Source organism: Channa argus, chromosome 4 (assembly GCF_033026475.1).
Source record: "Channa argus isolate prfri chromosome 4, Channa argus male v1.0, whole genome shotgun sequence".
Classification (NCBI taxonomy): Eukaryota; Metazoa; Chordata; class Actinopteri; order Anabantiformes; family Channidae; genus Channa; species Channa argus.
In genome coordinates this window covers 17569092-17590337 of record NC_090200.1, presented here as the reverse complement: position 1 = coordinate 17590337, position 21246 = coordinate 17569092, and the positions used below count along the sequence as shown (strand labels likewise).

The 21246-nt window shown below is 39.4% G+C and overlaps 1 protein-coding gene across 6 annotated transcripts in view; it reads left to right on the top strand.

The window, feature by feature from the left end:
- Positions 1–387: 387 nt before the first annotated feature.
- The window catches only part of wwox (WW domain containing oxidoreductase), a 123963-nt gene continuing 103104 nt past the window's right edge, over positions 388–21246 (top strand). For all 6 annotated transcript variants that reach the window (XM_067500861.1, XM_067500856.1, XM_067500857.1 and 3 more), the window contains exons 1-5: positions 388–618; positions 1234–1298; positions 1635–1692; positions 1814–1983; positions 10068–10174. In XM_067500861.1, the coding sequence (XP_067356962.1) occupies positions 512–618; positions 1234–1298; positions 1635–1692; positions 1814–1983; positions 10068–10174 (507 nt within the window). In that variant the 5' untranslated portion in view covers positions 388–511. The remainder of the gene's footprint in view (positions 619–1233; positions 1299–1634; positions 1693–1813; positions 1984–10067; positions 10175–21246) is intronic.

Here is a 21246-nt window from a genome sequence, read left to right as displayed (position 1 = left end):
GGGCACTCCCCAGACAAATCATTGGTTTGTTACAGGGACACAATATTAAGATTAAACTAAAGTTCAATCTGAAGCACCTTCATTTCAGCCATAGTTATATTTTTTATACTTTTTTTGGGTTATTATTTACATGTACACCTTTTTACTGTGATGTGTCAAATGTCATGTATGTCTGTGTTGGCCCTGAGATAGACTGGTGGCCTGTCCAGGAGTGCACCGCACATCTCGCTCTTGCACAACTGTCGCTGGAATACCCCACAGGATAAGATAATGGATGGATGTATTATAATGTTAAAATATTTGATGTTTAGTATGCCATACGCCTAATGTTTACCAAAGTGACAGCTTTAGACTCAATTTCCCGAAAGGCAATTCGGCAATCGTCAGAGTGTTGTTGCGGAAGTGCCGTTGAACGCTGTTCGGATTCCCTGTCGTCTAGTTTGATAGCCTTAGTCATTCTTCAGTGTAGATATTGCTTTGTGTTTGTAGCGTTTACCTGAAAACTTTAGTTATGGCAGCTCTAAAATACGCAGGTATGGACGATACAGACAGTGAGGATGAGTTGCCTCCGGGATGGGAAGAGAGATCTACGAAAGATGGATGGGTCTACTATGCAAAGTAAGTCAGTAACATTACCGTCAACACCAGTATCTATACGATGAGTATAGAAGAAGAATCGCGACAATGCCACTATCTATGCCATCCATTTGGGGCAGGTTTTGCAGAATTGTTGCTACAAACATGATGAATCTTGATAGGACTTTGACTCTGTCACATTGTGGCTGAAGTAGGCTACTTCCAATGAGAGGTAGTCAAATGAGATAGATAACTTTATGGCAGACATACAGAGTAAAAAAAGAGCGCCAACCTGATATTTAATAGATATTTAATATCTTGCACTTATGTAGTTGAACATCACTGACAGAAATCGGTTTGCATGGTACATTGTGTGTGTATATTAATAGCTGTATCATGTGTTCACTATAGTTAGTCTTTTATGACCTTACATGTGTAACGTCTGATAGCGTATTGTAATGTTTTGTTTTACCTGACCTGTTACGACTGTGTGGCCTTTCTATAGCAGCTTTTGTAGGTTTCATTATCTTACTTCATGTGCAACTTTTGTAAGTTATTGTGAGTTTTGTCTGCCTTTATCAATATCTGTTCACAGTATATGGACATATAAATGAATAAAAGAAGTACAATCTTATTTTTGTGACTCTGTGTCAACAGCCATGATGAGATGAAGACACAGTGGGAACATCCTAAGACTGGAAAGAAAAAACGTTGTGCTGGAGGTTTGCTTCATTTACTTCTTTTCACCGTTTTACACGTATTCTACCTGCTCTGAGACAGTTTATCTTTTCCAAGCAGGGCCATTACTGTAATGTTACATGTTTTTAATGACAAAAGTACACATTGTAGTGCTGGCTTAAATTATACCGTATCCCTCTTATCCTTCTGTCTTCTTAGTGTAAGGTTTTAGTTAAATGTTTTTTTTTTTCTATTAGTGAAGCTTTGGGAAAGTGCTCCTCAATTCAAGATTTTTGTTAGATAACTACCCCCTTTGGCAAAGACATACAAAATTGTTGCTGTCTGTTCTAGTCATATAAAAATGGTGTCTTTTCTTACAGATTTACCATATGGTTGGGAGCAAGAAACAGATGAAAAAGGCCAGATCATTTATGTTGAGTAAGTAGATCGATGATTTAACCTCTAGCTTAACCAAGGTAGCAGATGTTTTAATGTATTAGTTTAAAAAGTCCCACAATTATGGGTCTTATAACATTTTATATTCTCTCTCTTATTTCAGTCACATTAACAAGCGGACAACATACTTTGACCCACGCCAGGCTTTTACAGTAGAGGATGTAGTGGTGAAGCCAAAACGGTATGATGGAAACACAGCTGCTCTGGAGATCCTGCAAGGTCGAGACCTCTCTGACAGGGTTATCCTCATTACTGGGGGCAATTCGGGTATTGGTGAGTTTCAAAAATCGTTTTTCCAATTTCAATAACTGTTACTAATCAAGAGATTGCAGTAATGTGTGTTTCCGTTTTGAGACCACTAGGTGGTGATGTGGTATTAGTAGAAAGATGCCGACAAGAGTGTATCAACTCTATGTGAGTCTCCATCGCTCCACAGCCAGACATTCATCAACATTAGCCTCCAAAATGATACGCTTAGACTCAACAAATCACTCCTTAATACCAAACATGATTGTATTGAAGTTCATTAGCTGGGCTGAATTGGATGTCATTGTTAACTGTAATGAATGGTGTCCATTTGTACCCAGCAAATGCATGGCACACTATGTAATGGCTTGGAAACAAATGTATTTCCTCTTTGCTTTGGTTTAAATTAGCACAAGTAGTGGCCATTTGTTCAGACTTGCTGCTTTGTTCAGGATAGATAATGACAGCATGAGGGAAATCAAATAAACATAAAATTGTTAATTGTCTTTATATTCAAATTCTTTGTCCCAAGTACACGCAACAGTGTAATTGCTTTGTGTGTGTATTATAAGATACAGCAAAGCACCACTGTAGTACATAGATTTATAGCAGCAATGGGACCTTCACTGAACAAAGAAACTTGTGATCTTAAATGCTTTCCTGACCTTGATGTTCCAATATCTCTACACATGTAAAAAAATAAAATAAAATGCAGTTTTAAAGAAAATCCTAATTTAAATTACGTCATGTTTGATGAAAGGATGAAACTTTATAAAAACATTAAAATATAAATGATTTTTTTTTCAAATTGTTAGCACATACTACAGTTAAATATTTAGCAAATATGTTCCTTGTAGAAAGAAATGCTATTACCAAAAATTATATATATATATATATATATATATATATATATATATATATATATATATATATATATATATATATATATATATATATATATATATATAAAACTAATATGTATTCTTTTTTAATTATTGAACTGCAGGTTTACAAATCACTTCTCAGCACAACCGTCCTTAATGTATTTTATTTAAAGAAGGTAATATATGAATGGAAAATTAGACAATAACAATTACAGAATATTCATAAAGAATACCCAGAGAACAATTAAGGAAACACAATTAAAAGAATACTTCAATTACCAAAGTATCATTGTCCAACACTGATAAAGTCTTACAGTTGAATCAAGTCTGAACTTTGTTGTAGATTTGACTACACTCCACCCTGCCACCCTAATGGAAATAAAATAGTTGTGGGAATGTTTGACGCTATTATAAAGATGCTGACTTTAATAGGAACAAACACAGCCATGCTTTTTTTTGGCCTAAACTTGTGTGTGACCAGTTTTAATTCTGAAATTAAAAATAAATTAGACATGGCTGCTAATCTAACTAGCCTTTTGCCTGTACATCATTACAGTATCACAAGACATGCTATTAGATGCTCTGAAACATTGCTGGAATACTTATAGACTCCAAAATAGTTTGGATTTTAATTTTAAAAAAGGTGAAAAAGACATTTATCGTGAAGATTATTGCAAATATGCTTTCACCACAAGAGGGCAAAGAAGGTCCATGATTTTGCTGCTTTTAAACTGTTCTCAAGTTGACTGATTCGCATGGCTGTTTTTTGCCATAAAAACAATATAATAAAAAAGATAATCCACATTTTATTTTTTGTGAATTATTTACTGTGTTAATCTGAAAATAGCAGCTTTACTCAAAATAATGCATCAAGTACATCACACATTTTTTTAGTCTGAATGCTTTTTAAACCCAAATTAACATCTTTGTTTTTCTCTACCACATATAAAATATGCATCCGCAATAATTAAATGTATTCTAATAGTAATTGCTACTACTTGTATGCTCCTTTGACATTCCTTTAGAGAAATGTGGTTATGCCAATTGGTTGGACCAACTTAGCATTTTAATGGCATCAATAGTGTTTTAATCCAATGTGTCAAGGCTGCTTCCATTTTCTTCAGTGCTTATTTCCTCCAAAGGAAATGTGACATTTTTATTAGTAATGGCGGGATATTATTTAATTAGCAAATTTACATTTCTGCTCTTTAATTTAGTTCTTAATGCACATGAACACGAAAAGCACACATGAGTTTATTTATGCATGAAATGTCATCGTCTCTGGTTTTGTGACCAGCCTTAAAGCTCCATTGCAGTAGTGCTGAAAGGCGACAGTAATGCGGTTCATCTTGCTGATGTGATCACTGTGCTCTGTTCACAACATTAGTCTTCCTCTCTCCGCTTTCTTGTGTAAATTAAAAACCAGTACCAACCTGAGTGGTGTTTTTAATTGTGATAATGGAAACGAATGATCACAGTTTATTTTCCCCTATTTCTCCTTCCTTTACTCTCTCCCCTTTCTCTTTAAAGGTTTTCTTACTGTTGGAGACCTGTGGTTATACACCTGTACCTCTGCATTGATTCCTAAGCGGCTTTGACCCAGGCCTGAGCCTCCTATCCATCCCCATTACACACTCCTGCTCTGGCTCTAATTCCCCTCCTATCAACTAACTCTCAGGTTATTTACTTGCTAGGGGTCCATGGAAAAAAAGGCCACTGTCGTGATATCTCTGACTCCCATTGGGTTTAGAGACAACTTACCTTCTCTCTCAATATAAATTGTGCGCACAACATTGTTTTAAAAATTGTACACCTCTACCCTGCTCTTAAATCTTTAGCCCTTTCCTAAAATATTGTCCCCAGTGACTATCTTTGCATTGTGCCCTTTTAGCACTTGCAGTGATATCGACAGTTATTTTGATAACTGTACATAACTATATATGTGTCCTGCTACCTGGGGAGCAATGTTACTCTTCCAGGCCCCTGCACCAGGTGCCATGTTGTCACCACAATGGATGTTTAATAGTGGTCAAAAATAACATATTGACCCTCTGTCTGGTGGAAATAAAATGTTCTGGCAGGTGTATCCAACTGTCTTCATGTGCCCCCATTACACTTTGTCTGTGATATGAAATAACATTTTGGGAGATTTTCCTTTTGATTAAGATTTTTTTTGAAGTGAAAAGTTCCAGCTGTTTTTGTATATTTTAATAACTCATATTATTCTAAATTGTTGATTTTTATGCTTTGTTTGAAGTTTTTTGGCCCTTCTGTACAATGTGTGGTTGTGGTGTAATACCTACAGCTGCAAAGCTCTATTCAGTCTAAATGCATGCACCAAATTCTGCATTGTATTGTTGTTTGGGTTCAGGGTCAATGTTGGAATGAGAAGGAGAAAATACTCAGGCAGTCCAGAAGGGGAATAGCAAGGATTTGGAAAGGAGCGCTTCATGATGTTTTAGTATCTCTATGCATTGTCCCTGCAGTGTTTTAGGACTTTGAATGTTATTTTTATTCATGAAAGACTGACATTGTTCTGTGTTTGTGTTGATCCCAGTGTTATGTTATGTTGGGAGGATTAAGTGTCAGGCCAGTGCTCTCCTCTCTCTGGATGGAGAGATCCCTAAGCATACTCAGTGAGTTGCAGAGCTGAGGGAGCCCCTGCGTGCAGATTAAACCCATAGCCTAGCTTTGTGTCTGATCATTAGATTGAGGCAGATTTGTTAAGCATAACTGCCATTAAATTGGCTGCAAAGCTCTGGTATTTACTGCACTGCTGTTTATGAATAAGGACCCCCTTAAAGACCCGTGCAGTGATGCGTTAAACCCGAGCCTCAGTAAGGAAGGAAATGCATTATTCATACTGGGAGGAATTAGATGGATAAAAAGATGTTCCTGGTGAGGGTGGCATGTGGTGCCTGTGTCTTGGTGTGTGTGTCTCTGAGCATCTCTGAGTGGCTGTGTGCAGTTTAGATGACATCCAGTGAGGATCTGTGTTTATATTCGGAGGTCTGATACTGTTTTGTGTGCATGTCTGCTGGGCGAGCGGCCGGCTTGTGTCCTGCTCTGCCTCCTCTGTGTCAGCTTGTGCACTGAGCCACTGAGGAAATTGAAGGAGAGTTTTTTTTTTTCAACAGGCATTTCATGTCCTCTCTGATGAATGTGTTTATTGGCTACGTAATGAGAACCAGTTATGGTTGGTTAGTCAAATTATTCAACTTTATTAACCTTGGATGAAATTTGCTATGCAGACTCAAACTGGTGTAACATGCAAAGAGTATTATGCTGGAGGCCAGAAGGGTTCAATAATGATTACAGCTCTAATATAATAGAACTGAAGTGGTTAGAGAGAGAGGATGGAATACATATATGTACTTAAAGGCTGTAGGTAAAATAAAATGAAAGGGTCCTGGGTTATTGTGTGTAGTCAAGTAGTTTATAGACCTATCGAGTTTACAGTCTACGGATGATGAGGGGATCAGAGTTACACGATGGGGGGGATTTTGATGACAGTGATGAAAATAGTCCCAGTGCTCAGATATGTGCACATGAGCAGGTTTCTGTGTTTATCCTTGTGCATGTGTGTGATTTGGTGTGTTTCTGAAGTTTACAGGTCTTTGAGTGTGTGTTTGAGGCATTCAGGTATTGCTGGCTGCAGAAGAAGCAGGGGTGACCAGTGTCGTGTGAGGGTATGATGAGAGATTGTGTAGGGAGTTGGAGGTTGCACAGAGGGTCAGAGAAAGTGAAGGGGGGTGGGTTGGTACCAGAAAGGGCTGCATGGATGGTGAGACAGCAATGGGGGAGGAGCTGGGGGGGTAGGAAGGAGGCAGAAAGGCAGAAGGGGACAGGGAGGGGTAATAGAACCACTCCAGTGCGCTCACCTGGAACAGCTCAACCTTGGGCTGTAATTACTAACCATACATCCCACTTTTGGGGTGACATCTCCCTCCTCTTGGACTAATGGATGGGAATTAGAGGGGATCTTAAAAGTCAGAAAGTGTTTGTGGGGAGGTTGTGCCATTTCTCACTTCTTGGGACAAGAAATGAGAAAGCAGTAGGAACAGGTGCACTCATCACATAGATTGTTGGGAGTTAGGCTGTTTCCCAAATCACACTAGTGTTCACTTATTTACTACTTTTTATAAAAAAAGCAACTTAAGTGAGCTGCAAATTGATGTTTGACTAAACCTGTGGCAGATAGGGAATTTGCAAATTTTCAACCCTCAGACTTCACATGCTTAAATAAAATTGCTGCAAGTTAACATAGTGTGTTACACAGTACTCTCCACAGTATACAGTGTCACTTTAGACAAAGCTATGAAGGAATAAGATCACCCTTAGTCTATGACAGTGCAGTTGCAGATTTGGACCAGTTGGAGGGGGGCTGCACCTTGCTCGTGATCCACATCAATTTATAATAACTGTATTCATTTTTAAACAGACCTCTGAACTTTTATGAATAAATCAAATTGACTTCACCAAATTAAACTAGTCAGATACACAAAATTAAACAGCGTAATTAACAGTCACATATGTATCACATTTATTAATTGCTTTGAAAATATAACACACAATATACTTTAATGTTGTACTTTACAGTTAAAGATGCCATATAATTCATTAAGCTGGGGTGATATGTGATCTGTTGTTTATGTGTGTTGCTCTTGTGTTTATTTGATCAAAATATAGCTCTGTGCAAAGAGGACAGTGTGAACTCGACATGCTTGGCCACAAGTCCTGTAATGATCTGAATTGACTTCTGTTCACCCAATTGTACCGTGGAGCTTATTTTACTTAAATGCCTTTTTGGATGCAGATCAAGAGGGAGCAGAAGGAGGCAGCTCCGTTTGCCAAATAAACAGGTTTACTGACGAGGCTGGTAATGATCTCATTACATTGAGCCAATACACCTGTGTACGAGGGGGATCCAGAGAGGGGCGGCGGGCCAGCGAGGACAAACAAAGCGTGAAATCACTAAATCACACTCATTATTTGGGGATATCAGTAGGGCCAGAATCCTAATGTACCATGAAGAGCATTCACTGCTTAATGGACATTTTACACAATTTTTATGCATTTTAAAGCAAATTCTCAACAAAAGCTGAGCTATTTACAGGATTTCTGTTACACGGTGCATGTTCAAATTGAACAAGAATGTAAAGGGTATTCCTCATATGACTTCTTGTTTGCCATGTTGTTGCCTGATTAGACTAAAGAACCTGGGAGATCCTAATAGTCTAGCATAACACTCAGGCCTCCTGTGCATTGTAAAACAGCTTATGGCGCCTGTCGATCCAGCAGACCAAAAGAAACCTCCCTCTGACCTCTTTTCATGTTCCACCATCAGCGTACGATGCTGAAACAGGCTCCCTGTGTTGTACACCTGACCAGGAACTAATTTCAGCGTGGCCCTCTTCATCGGCAACATGGGTGAGAGGGCGGGGAGTCTGTTACAGCAACGCCACTCTCGTTATTTCACAATTAATGTCAAGGCCTTGTTATTTGTCATTGGAAATACATGGCTCCGGTGCGCCTGCTGCTGTTGCTGCCATATTCTAATTTGTTCTCCATTATGGAAAACACTGGTGTCGATTAATTTCACTTTCATGCTTTGTACACACAACAAGTGAATGTGAGCTGTTGTTGTTTACCAGCAGCCAGTACACTTGTCTAATTTATAAAGCCTGATTTTTATTTTTTTTTAATTATGGCAAATGTGAAATACCTTTTTTAAACCATTTACAAATTTTGGTTCACTGCTGAAAAAATTTTGAATATAGTGTAACTTTAATTCCAGACACAGCCCTTGTATCTTAGAGGATTATCATTATTGGTTTAATTAGTAGTACTGGAGTTAAATTATAATGAAAATCCAGACATTTTGTATGATGTTGAGAAGATACTATGACATTGGTTTTATAATTGCAGTGGCTCCACCTGCAAATCAAAAGCGCATATTTACTCCAGAAGTCACACTGCTCATTTTTTCTGTCATGTTGTTTTTATTTTCATTTCCATTTCCTGTGAGTGAAATGATATCCGCTCATAGCCACAGTCCCCTCCATTACACCTAATAAGGTGTCATATAATTTAATTCCATGCTTCACTTGTCAGAAAGAGCTTCCAATCCTACTCCAATTTTGAGTTTTAATAGATATTAGTCCTTAGCACTCTCCTCACAATTAGGCCTCCCAGTTTTGCTCTTAATGAAAATCAGATTAAGACATATAATCTAATTACAGTTCATATTAATCCACCCTCTGATACACTCTGCCTGCTGCTCTGCCTCTAAGACCCTCTTTGCCACAATCAATTATTGTGCCTGACACATTTGTCAGTCAGGGTACTCAGGCTGTGAGTGGGTCTACTGTATCAGACTGTAGTTTGGGTTTAGAGGTGAGTCTGACTGCTGTTATGCTGCTCTTTGCTGGTGAACTTTTCCACAACACTTACAGGGATAGTAAATGTCAAAGGAAATAAAAATATGTTAAGGGAGAAAAATTAAGTGCATAAATTAATTCAACTTACGGGTTGAAATGACCCATTTAGACTTGTAATTTAGAAATGAACTTCTCTCTCTCTATCTTCAGTTTTTGTCAGTTTTATCGTGACTGAATGATTTGGATGGAGCTATGAAGTAGTCTTGGACTGATAAATTCTGTGCGTATCTGCGGACCTCGCTTCATGGGAGAAATGTCCTTATCAGAGGTGCTTTGATGTTCTGAAATATCACACCGAGGTTCAGCTTGAATGCCATAGTCTGTCCGATTGTTCGTTTAACTCCCTCTATTATGAGCCATGTTTTCATAATTACTGCCATCACTGTATAATCACCAACATAATTAACAACCTACCTTCCTTCCTCTAACCCAGTATGAGCACCGATACATTCCTGAGAACTGTCGGTCACGTTCCAAAGTTTTATCCAAGATGAGAGGAACCCACAAGTCATAACCCACAATAATTCAATCAGTTTCATCACTTCAGAGAGATATGATTAACTGCTGCTACTAGACCACTGGGTTGCTCAATGAATGAAATTATATGGAAAATTGATAGGGATTTTAACTTTCACTCCCAACCCCCTTCACCACCCCATTAGATCCAACCCCTCAGAAGTTATCTTCAGATAAACCTAATCTTTGAAACATTGCTCTCTTTCTTTATTTTTTCTCTTCATGTCTTTGACTGCCTGTCTGTCTCTGTGTCTCTCTCCTCATGTCTCAGGCTTTGAGACAGCCAGGTCTTTTGCTCTTCATGGTGCCCATGTGATCCTGGCATGTCGAAACCTGTCCCGTAGCTCTAAGGCTGTGAGCCTCATACAACAGGAATGGGTAAGTGACAGTCAAACTTTAGCAATGGCTACAAGTAAAAGTAGAAAGGGACACATTCACTGATTTTTCTATAGTATATTTGCGAACAGATACTAGATACTTAAAAAACCACCAAAAAACATTGAGACTGCTCACAGTACATTAGTATATCAAATATGTATTAATCCGCGATTGGAAATTGTCAACAACAAAAGTACTAGCTATCCTCAGCTGTTTTAAAAAAAAATTTAGGCTTTCAAAAATTAAAGCATACTAGTATATCTTTGCCCCATTTGAAAAGATTTACATCTTCAGTTAGGAGCAGCGGTGCAGTAGCTCAGAGAGTAATGGCCGAATGCTCTGCTGGTTTTGGTCTTTTTGTGGGATTTGTTGGCTATAAAAAAGACAGAATCTCATCAGGTATATCTTTCAACGCACAAGATGTAATATTTGTGCAATATATTTTATTTATTGAATGGATTTGATATCAACAATTGTGGTGTACTCGACTACTCTGTAAACATGAGATATATATTTAATAAGAAATTTAGATTCATGGCTGTCCATCCTGGAGGAAGGATCCTTAGTCTTCCTGAAGTTACTCATTTAATAAAAAAGAGTTTTACATCCTTAATTAGTTTTGTCCTTAATCAAATAAAGCGAAATGAATACAACAGATGTATATGTGTGCCAAGATCAAAGCTCTTTCAGACGCATTTGTAATTTGGGGTTATATAGATAAAAATTAACTTGACAGGTTCAAATGAGGCTAAAATAATCAACATCTCAGTCACATAAATTACATTTCTGTACTTTTGTGTGCCTCTTGTTAAAAAGAAAAGTTTTTCAAAATGCAAAAAAAATGTTCTTAGTGTTCAGTTCTTATGTTCCCAAAAATTGCCTCCTCTCTTCTCTACCAGAAAGAAAGGGTATCTCTGCCTTTGCATGGGTGTCTCTGCATAAAGAGAGAGAGAGAGAGAGAGAGAGAGATGGAGAAAAGTGAGAGAGGGCATCTGATAATTACCTGAGATTATTGCTCTAATATCGCTGCGCTTGTGACGCGTCTTCAGATTTACGAGTGTGGGAAAATAAACAAGTGAAATGTGGGTGCTGGAGCAGAAAGAATAAGCTATTAGCACTAGGTTGATTACAGAGAGCAGGACTTGAAGAAGAAGGAGAGTGAGTGCTTGGCGCAGATATGGAGAGAGACGCTGAGAGGGAAGAAAAGAGAGAGAGAGAGAGAGAGAGAGTGAGAGTAGACAATCGCCTTTGAGCGAGAGTAGATCTGCAGTGTTTAAACTTACCCAAGTCTCTAATTGAAGTATGCCCCCGGGGCTGTCAGTGCTGCTCCAGTCTGAAATCCAGTGTACAGATCTATTAATGTAGGTTTGTCTAAATGAGTGGGGAAAAGCTCTGATCCAAGTACCAGGTTGTTTTAGTCAAATTGATTTTTCAAGTTTCACACCTGCCACCTGCCAGAATTATCCCAAATGTTGTTTAATGTTAGTGAATCAAATGGAAGCTGCATATAACTGCTTTGGAAGATTAAATGATTGGTGACCTCTTGAGTGTAAATGATAATCCTCTCTATTTGTCGTACACTTGCATGGGGCATGTGCATATTGTCAGCAAATTTAATAATTGCGTTAATAGAGTTCTGCATAGTTCAAATAGAGCACGAGCAGTGAATTAGTATTCCCTAGGCTCACTCCATATTTCCTTCCCAAGGAATTCCCCTGTTATAGGTTAATGAATAAAAGTCACAATATCAGAATAAATCTTTGCAGTGAATTCTCCCCTCTGGCGACATTATTAATAGATTCAGGAGAAGAATAGAGTGGAGGATTAATCTTTAAGATGATGGATTGGGTCTACTTGCTTTCCTTTGCTCCTAGTTAAGGTCATTTTGATAAGAGGGTATATTTTGGGGTCCTCTGTACAAAAGGTCATCATATCTACTTCCAGGTCTCTCTCACAGTTCCGCTGTGGCTGCCAGGAGAAGAACTGTTGTCCCGATTGCACAGGACCCTTGACCTCTAACTACCTGCTTACTATTACTCTGAGCTCTTTCTTTCTCCACCCTCCATGTGCATGTCACTGGCTGTGTGAGCTAGCCTTGCTGTTTCGAGTAAAATATTGGCTCATCCACGGTGCGGGGTGGATTGCTTCAGTGTAGAACTGGACAGACAGTAGGTATAATAGTGGGGTCATGGATGAATAATGGGCAGGTCAGATCAGCCACTGGCAGTTAGGAAGACCACTGTCAGAGGGCGTATCTTTCCCAGCCAATATCATGTTTTGCCAGGAACTGCTTCAGTCTAAACAGAATTATACCTTATTCTTTAACTAATATGAAATTATTTGTTTCTATATTTAGTGCATTTCAGTGTTTGGTTATTAATGCTTGACATTATAGACCTTGTTTGGCCCTTCAGAGATTTCAGTGCCCGTTTATGTTTTGCTGACATTTTATCATGAAATTACTTTCTTGCTGTGTTTATGCTACACACTGTTTTCATGATGGGACTTCAGCTGCATCCCCACCGCAGGTCTAATCTGCGCAGAATGTGTTGTTTTCTCTTCCTCTAGTCGAGCTGTGAGGTGAAACCCCTCCAGGAGGCTCATTAGGGGAGTTTAGAGAGGTGGAGAGGGGATAAACATTTGCCTTATGATTTTGTTTTACAATAAGCTTGATGCTGGTTGCCTTTATAGGGTTCAAAAGGGGGTGTTTTAACAGGCTGCACTGAAGCCACTGTAAAAACAAGATGGGATTAAGCAGCAGATGGGTGCTAAGAGAGATGAGAGCAGAAAGGGATGAGAAGACGGATGAGAAAAGAGTGGAAGAACTGTGGCAACAGACGTAAGTTCCAGAAAATGATATGTAAATAATACATTTGGACACCCAAGTATTTGTTCACGTACATGAGCAAATCATTTTTTGTATTATAGTAAATTTGTATCTTAGTATTGTCACTGAGTCCTTTAGGGAGCTCTGTTGTGCTGATCTTGGCCCTTGCCCTACACTTTCTACAAGTTTCTTTTGTGTTTTCCCACAGCTCTTTACCTACTTTATCTATTGTATATTCCTCTCACAGTACTAGCAGGTTAAGTTGGTGGTTAACAACCAAAGTGTTGCCTGCATGCCAGAGATTTATTTTTCCTGATTGCCTTTAAAATTCTGCTTATCTTTGAATCCAGTATCTCCCTCAGAGAGCTGTAATGGACTCCCCTGAGATATGGGCCAATGCTTGGTGGGCCAGCCAAGGCCCTTGGCCCCTGAGTAGAATACAAGACACACACACACACACACACACACACACACACACACACACACACACACACACACACACACACACACACACACACACACACACACACATCATTGTCTTGTATTGTAATTTTTTTCCTTTTTTTTAAAATCCAAAATGCTTATTTCCCCCACTGCCCCTTTCTACAACACATGCTAATGAGATGCTTTGTAAAGCCGTTAATTAGCGAGCTACTCACTGATTGCTGTACTTGTTTTTGGTGTGTGTGCGTTTCTGTGTGTTTGTGTGTGGCAGTAGGGTATTAATATGGCTGTGTGCTGCTGAGGAGAGTTCTGTCAGGGTCTGCTCTGGAACCAATTAGGCTAAAGCTTAGTGTCCACTGAGGCTGCTGGGAGAAAAAAGACTGCTGTTTGCAATGTCAAACAGCAACGTTAACATAGGCCAGAGAGGCAGAGCGAGACAGACGGACCGAGAGCCGATAAGCAGTGGTCACTCATACAGACACATATATATATATAGACAGGAAAATCAGACAAAGAATATACTCATACGCTCTGCCAGAAACCTTTGCCTAGCCCTATAAATACCCTTGATCTCATTCAGTAAGATATAGGTAACGTCAAAATTACACAAGTGTCTGCTATTTCAGGTGGAGTGACTGAAATTTTACAAGGCAGCAGTGGAGGAGGCCTTGTAAAACAGAAAGCGAAAAGACTTAGAAGAATTATTTAGCATTGTTTTTGGATGCTTTCCTGTTATGCAGTCAATTCACACGGGTTTTTATTACTTATGGGCTATGATTTATATTGTGAATGTCACATGTTTATGCCTTATGGCCTTCATACAGCACCATGAGGTAGAGAGTTTTGGAGAAATCCCATATTTATAAAACTGCTTTTTTGGCAAGACTTATATTCATCAGGATTTTTATTTATTCTCGTTGCTCTGTATTTAACTGGTATCAGGCTTGTTTGGAAATGAAAAGTGTGCGTGCGTTTTGATGCATGTGTGCCTGCATTTATCAGTTTGCCTGGTGCATAACCTCCTGTGTCATTCTGACAGGCCTTGTACCCCCGCTGGCCACTATGCCATACCACACTCCTCCAGCTGAGGCCAACAGGAAGTGACACATGTGAAATGCTGACCTGGTTGGTTGCAGACCCCTCCAGGGCCTCAGGATGCTGCTCTTTTAGTCAGTCTTCACCCCCTTCCCTCATTCTCTGACTCCTTAATTTTTTAGCTTTAAAATACCTCTGTCTCCCTCCTTTCACCCTTGGATTCTTTACTACTTTTTTCTTCCTCTTCTCTCTTCCAAGTGGTTAAGGAAATTGGAGCCCATTTCTTAGGTCAGTGAACAGGTCGGTAACTCTCTTCTCTATTGCCAGAGAACCCAGTAGATCATAGTTAAGGTCTTACACTGTAGCATTTGAACTTTTGCTTGTTTTTCTTGTAATTAAAAGACACACAAAAGAAGCTTAATTTCTTCACTTTTTGACCTAAAAACAAAGCAACAAGTAATACCAAAGCAGTAATTTACTTAAATTGCTATATTAAAACCTGTTTGTAATGATTAAGGATTTCTCACAGAGTCCACTTTCTTTTTTTTGCATCTGGGTTTGCTGTCACACCACTGTTAAACCTGAAAAATGCTGTTAAGATTGTTTATGGTGGCGCTGAAGTTTGTTAAGCAGCCCTGGACTGCTTTTTTAAATTGTCCACAGAGTGTACCAATATTATACCTGTGCTTCTACCTCCACCTGCTCTCTTAATCCTCTCCTCCAATATCAGGTGCATCTATGGAATGATTGAGGGAGAGGTGGCTCTGTCTTATTGGCAGGATGAGGCATTGCACAAATCAAATTTGTTTCTTTGCTTATTAGTAACACGGATCCACTTCTCCGAGGAGAGTTTCTCATCTCTCTTTATTTACTTATTTATTTGTTTGTTGCCTGCCTGCATTCAGTCGGTACACTGGGAATAAAAAGGTCCCATGTCCCCAAATCTGCTTTGCATCGCCTTGGTGCTGAAGAGAGCAGAAGGATTGAATGGAATGGGGGTGGAATTGCCATATGTAAATTTGATGAGGAAACCCCTTTTTCCTCAAATGTATCCTACTCTGATTCTTTCAACAAGCAACCACAGAAAGCTCTGGAACTACAATAAGACTTTCTAAAATATACCACTGAGGATTTCTTTACATTACACTTGGTGATGGTTAAAATGCATCTTTTGGGAATACTAAAGGAGGCTTTGTGTAGTATTAACTGTATGTAAGATAAAAGTGTAAGAGTTGAATACCTTGAGGTTTTACAGTAGTAAGCATTTTGTGTGTGTGTATGATTTTGCATCTATGTAAGACACTCCACAAGTACAGAATTACATTCTTCTATGCACATGACCGTGCACATGCATGCACATCACACACATCCATCCACATGGTGTGTATTTAAATGCTTGATTATGCATTTTGCATAGCTTTGGGACATGTATCACTCTTCCCAGACTGCTAATAAAGTGACCAGGGAGATGGGGAACCTAAATGAATCCTAAAGTGCCTGGCTTGCATTCCTCACTCCCTCACTCTCCCTCACTGCTCTGCTTAGTTATTCCAGCCCATCGTGAAAAGCTGTGTGCCACTCAGCTGTCCTCCTCCTTATGTCTGTCTGCTATAGCCAGGTGCTTTGTCTCCTGAAGGGGCGTGGCTCGCTCCTAATTGCCTGGACCACAGTGAACTATGGGCAAATACTCTGTGTGAAGGAGCACTGTGGAGGAATAATTTTGAATAAATCACATAGTTAGCTGGGTGGTATTTTCTGCTAAATAAGCAGTTCAGCAGCCATCTCACATGGAGGTGTGAGCGTTAGAATGACGGGTCACTTGCCATAGGTCATGTTGGGGAGGATTTAAATGATTTAAATGATGTCACTGCCACTGAAGGGGACAGGTTGAGGAAGGATGTGTAAGGCAGCACCTCTTTGTTGTTTGAACCTGACAGACTCTCATCCTTCACTCTTTCAATCTCCCCAATGAAGGAGGACTCATAGCCCTGGGACGAGGGCTTCTTATGATGAGAAAGGTGAGAGGTTGCTTGGATCTCTTTCACTCTTTCTCTCTCTTTCTCTCTCTGCCAGCAGAGAATGTTTTTATTGAAGTCTGAGAAGTGCTGACCACAGAGAGACAAGTCCAGCACACAGTGTAATGTTTTAAATCAAGAGATGAGCCAGTTGTAATAAGCTGCAGCCAAATACGTAGACTCAGGCTTAGTTGATGTCTGCCAAACAAGAAAACATAGTAATGTTGAATGCAGCAACCATCTGGCAAGTAGCTATAACATTTATGTGCTATTACCCCAAGCTCTTTTAGCATTTTTAGCGTAGTTTGAAATTAGCACAGGCTCAAAGATCCCCTGATAAAGTTCACAGGAGACTAATTAGATGTAATTCGGTATTTGAAGTCTGTGTAAGATTTAAATTGTCTGATGCAGTCTCTCATCATCTTTCATAACCTACAAAGAGTTTATTCAAGACACGGGATGAGCTTAATGAGTATACTGTATGTATGTATGTATGTATGTATGTGTGTGAGTAAATTGATCTGTGTGGTGCCCTCTGTGTCTTTTTGTGTTTCACATATGAGAAAAGGGTAGAAGGAAAGGATTGCATGTAGGGTTAGCTTGTTGTCAGTGTGTAGTTGTGAAGGACAGAGAGAAATTGTCTGCTAAAGAACAAACAAGTGTGTCGCAAAAAGTGAGCAACTGCCATTTTTGGCCATTCAGACACTGATTCGCAGTTTTAAATGTCAGATAGATCAAGAATAATAGTTGCAAAACAACATAGTTACTTTCAAAATAATCACAATTTTATTGTATTGATTATGATTATGTCTTATTTTTTGACTAGTCTGTGTGGCAGAAAGAGAAATAACAGAAGCAAACACTTGACAATCTTTGGCATGTGTTTACAAAGTAAACATTTACTATTTTATTTAAAATTTTTATTGATTTAATTTTTCCAGAATTAATATAGTGTAGTGTTTTTGTGTAAATCATCTTTCTTGACTCTGTAAAATGGCTTCTGCTGAGTGTGTGTGCTCATCTAAGTATGTATATGTGCGTGTTTATATGCGCTTTGACACAGAGTTAACACTGGTTTACAGCTTAATCAGTCTGTGTAACTGAATGCATATTTATCAGAGAGAAAATTCATGCTCAAAGAATCAGACCTCAGCCCCATACATCATTATCAAATGCACACACACATGCACACTTTTGGACACACATACACACGCAGATCCACATTTCATTAGAGAGGCAGATTCAGGCAGCAGTAGATTAAAAACAACGTGTGTTTTTACAGGTCCATAAATCAAGCATGGGACGGGGGGGATTCATTTAGAGAACACGGGAGTTGTGGCATAGTTGCCCTCACGTGACTAATGCTTAACTGCGATACTTTGATACACTGCCTTTTTATTAGTTTCATTCTCTCCTGCTCCATATCAATGATTATCTCTCAGCTCACATTTGACTTGCAGAGTAGACTATGTTGTGTTTTTTTATTTGTTATGTTTTTTTGGTAAAATGTTTCGATGATGGCCTCCATAGCTAACAAGTGATTAAGCCTACACATTGGCAAATGAGTAGGTCTGCAGAACAGTATTGGCAGCATAACGTTTTCTGATCTTTTACAGCTATGATATGTCAGATCTCTTTTGTTTAGAATGTTAATAAAGCACTTTATTTATACATGTATGCATACTAAATGTGGGTGATACAGCTTTGTCATATTATTTATTATTTCTTCTTTGCATCCATTGGACTGGATGGTTGCCTGATGGTTGAGGAGCAGGGCTGTTACTGTGTTTTTGCTCTTTGGGCTATAAAATGGTACCAGCGTATTAATAGTGTGTGAAGCACTCCTATAAAATGTTTTGTTGATCGGTGATGTTGGGATATAAATGCAACATCACACATTCACACCCACACATTCCTGTCATATAGGTGTTGTCTTGATGCCCAGCTTTATTTCTGCTAAGGTCCAACTTTGTGTCCACACGTCTGTGTGTTTGTAGGTGTGTTATATCCAGTTTCAGCCATCTTTGTGTGTCATTGCCAGTCTCAGGCTGGAGAGCAGGTGTAATTTCCCCTGCACTAAAACCCCAACAAGTGGCACCAGGGGAGGAAGGAGCATATTACAGGTTCAAGCGGCTCCGCTCCCCTGCACTACAGAGAGCTACAGGAGCTTCTGACCTGTGACCAGACACAGCCCTTGTGTGTCTGTTTGTGTGTATGTTGAGGGAGGCTCAGTGGTGTTTGAGCTGCCTCACTGTGTTTCTTTCATTGTGTAAAGCCTTTATAAGGATCTGTTTTGGACCTGTTTTGGGGGGCCACAGGGCAATTTTATTTCACATGTTCCAGTTGATAAAGTGTGTGTGTGTGTGTGTGTGTGTGTGTGTGTGTGTGTGTGTGTGTCTTTACAGTACAACTTTTAGATAACCAGCTCTATATATAGGCAGGTTAGAAGGTGAACAGGTTGGGTAATATCATATAATTCTGTAATAAACCCTGCTGTAAGCCAGTAAACACAGTTTGATCTTTAACCTCTAACTCCCTCAGTGACACCACTATATGTAGACCACAACGCCTCAGCTGTTTAATAATGCTGTGGGCTGGATGCCATGCAAAGGCAGTATGCTGTCACAATAATTTTGGTTCCACCAGTACTGACATAATTGTTTGGGTTCTTATTTTCTATGAGTATAGATTTGGATTTCTCTACATGCCTAATCGATGTGCATAAGGCTGTATCAAGAGAACTATTAGGGTTTAGAAATGTGGCTTCCTTTTTTTAGCCTTTCAAATACCAATAAAGGAAATGTTTACAGATGATGTGTTTGACTGTCCTAACATAAACTGCAAAAGTTCAAACAATGTATTTTATCTGCTGTAGTAGCCAATGGTTACATTGGGTACAGTATATTTTATTTTGTAGGGTTGTAAGAAAAAAAATGGTGATAGAGTGGTTAGTGCTGTCATCTCACTGCTAGAATGTCCCCAGTTTGAGTTTGCATGCTGGCGTCCCCAGAGGTGGTTGTCTGTCTTGATGTGCAGCCCTATGATAGATGTTTATGGTGTACCCCACCTCTTGTCCAGTGACAAATGGAATAGGCTCCAGCCCCCTGCGACCCTTAACAGGATAAGCGATTTAGATAATGGATGGATGAGTGGATGTCTACACTGTGAGAGTTTAGCATATTTTTAGTTGTTAAACCCCGCTTATAATGAGATTTGGGGAAGTTTACACTCATGCAGCTCCAGCCAAACTTGTCGACTGAGGAAGCTTCATGTTTGCTACACTTGCTATTTCTCATCCTTAAAGCTGCTTTATTTGTAATAGTAAAAGTGACACTTGGTAATTTAAAACATGTATTTAAAAGCAAGTTCAACCTTTGTCCTGCTGATAATTTACAACATTATCTGTCTTTTTACTGGTAAAAGACAGTAAACAGTTGTCATTCCAGTGCCAAACTACCAGAAGCTTGTTTTTGTCTATCTTGGTCAGAAAGCACTGACCGATTTCTTAAAATTTAGGGTTAAAGCCACACTGGTTATCACTGTAAACTGTGTACACACTGTGTGCTAATAAATATCTTGATAGATTTCATCAATAACTTAAGGTTATGAGGCTTTGCAAATCATCAGCTGAGTGAGAAGAACAGCTTTTAAGTCCTATAGTGATTTTACAAAACAGGGAGCGAGGTACACAGGTCCAGTGCAAATGTCTAGAAAAAATATTAACTCTAAATCAGCTTGTCATTTAGAGATGTTCTGTGATGCACAGAGAACTGCTACAGGACAGAGTAATTTGATAGACCTTGTCATTCCTACAGGTCTGTCTGTGGCAGTGAACGGAAAACGGTGAGTTAATTGGTGCCTCTCATCTCTCCTCTGAAGGGCACTGCTGCCTACTAATACAGTGTCATGATAAATTAGCCCAAATAAAAACCCTACACACAGCAATGAATGATGAGCTTATGTCTGCGTGAGTGTATGTGGGTACATGTGCACTTGGATATTTCCTTGAGTGAGTCTGCCTCATTAATTTTTCGTAACCAAATCTCCATTAGGTTTGACTGAATGACCAAGACGTGCCAACTAGGGCAAACAAGCGGACTGGACTGATGGGCAAAGGGGATGAGAAATAAGGGGAGAGATGAAGGGAGGAGTGTAGAGTATTGGTGAAGTGGGAGGTAGAAAGAGAAGAGAGTGGAAGAAGGAGTAAGGTGAGGTGGGAGTGGATGTGAGGTGGGGGGTAAGGGTGCTCATCCATTATGTCCCACAGCAGCCCAGGGGTCGGCTTCAGTAAGATTGATTCAGAGTGATCAGGTTTGGACTCCAACTCCCATAAATCCTGGCATGTGACGCTGATGGATGTGGGCCATAAAGCCTCCTACTCTGACATGTGGTGAGCAACATGGAGAACCATGGGAAAATGTGAGTGCTCCAGGTTAATGTCAATGAGGCCTGCGAGTGAAGAGAGGATGATGGAGAGAAGGAAAGACAGGGATAGTGAAAGATCAGAGGTGTAGAGAGGGGGATTGAGAAGAATGAGCGGGCCAAGGGCAGAATGTGGAAAAAAAGCAGAGTTTGTGGGAACACTGTAACAGAATTTACTGTGACATTGCAATAATTCAGCTGTCATCACACTACTTTAAACCCATGTTGCTTGGAGTGCAGTGAAGAGCCACACCTCATTTGTAAGAGGTGAAGACATTTAAATATCTTTTCCGACACTCATTTTTTTATTTATTTGAACACATCTCCAA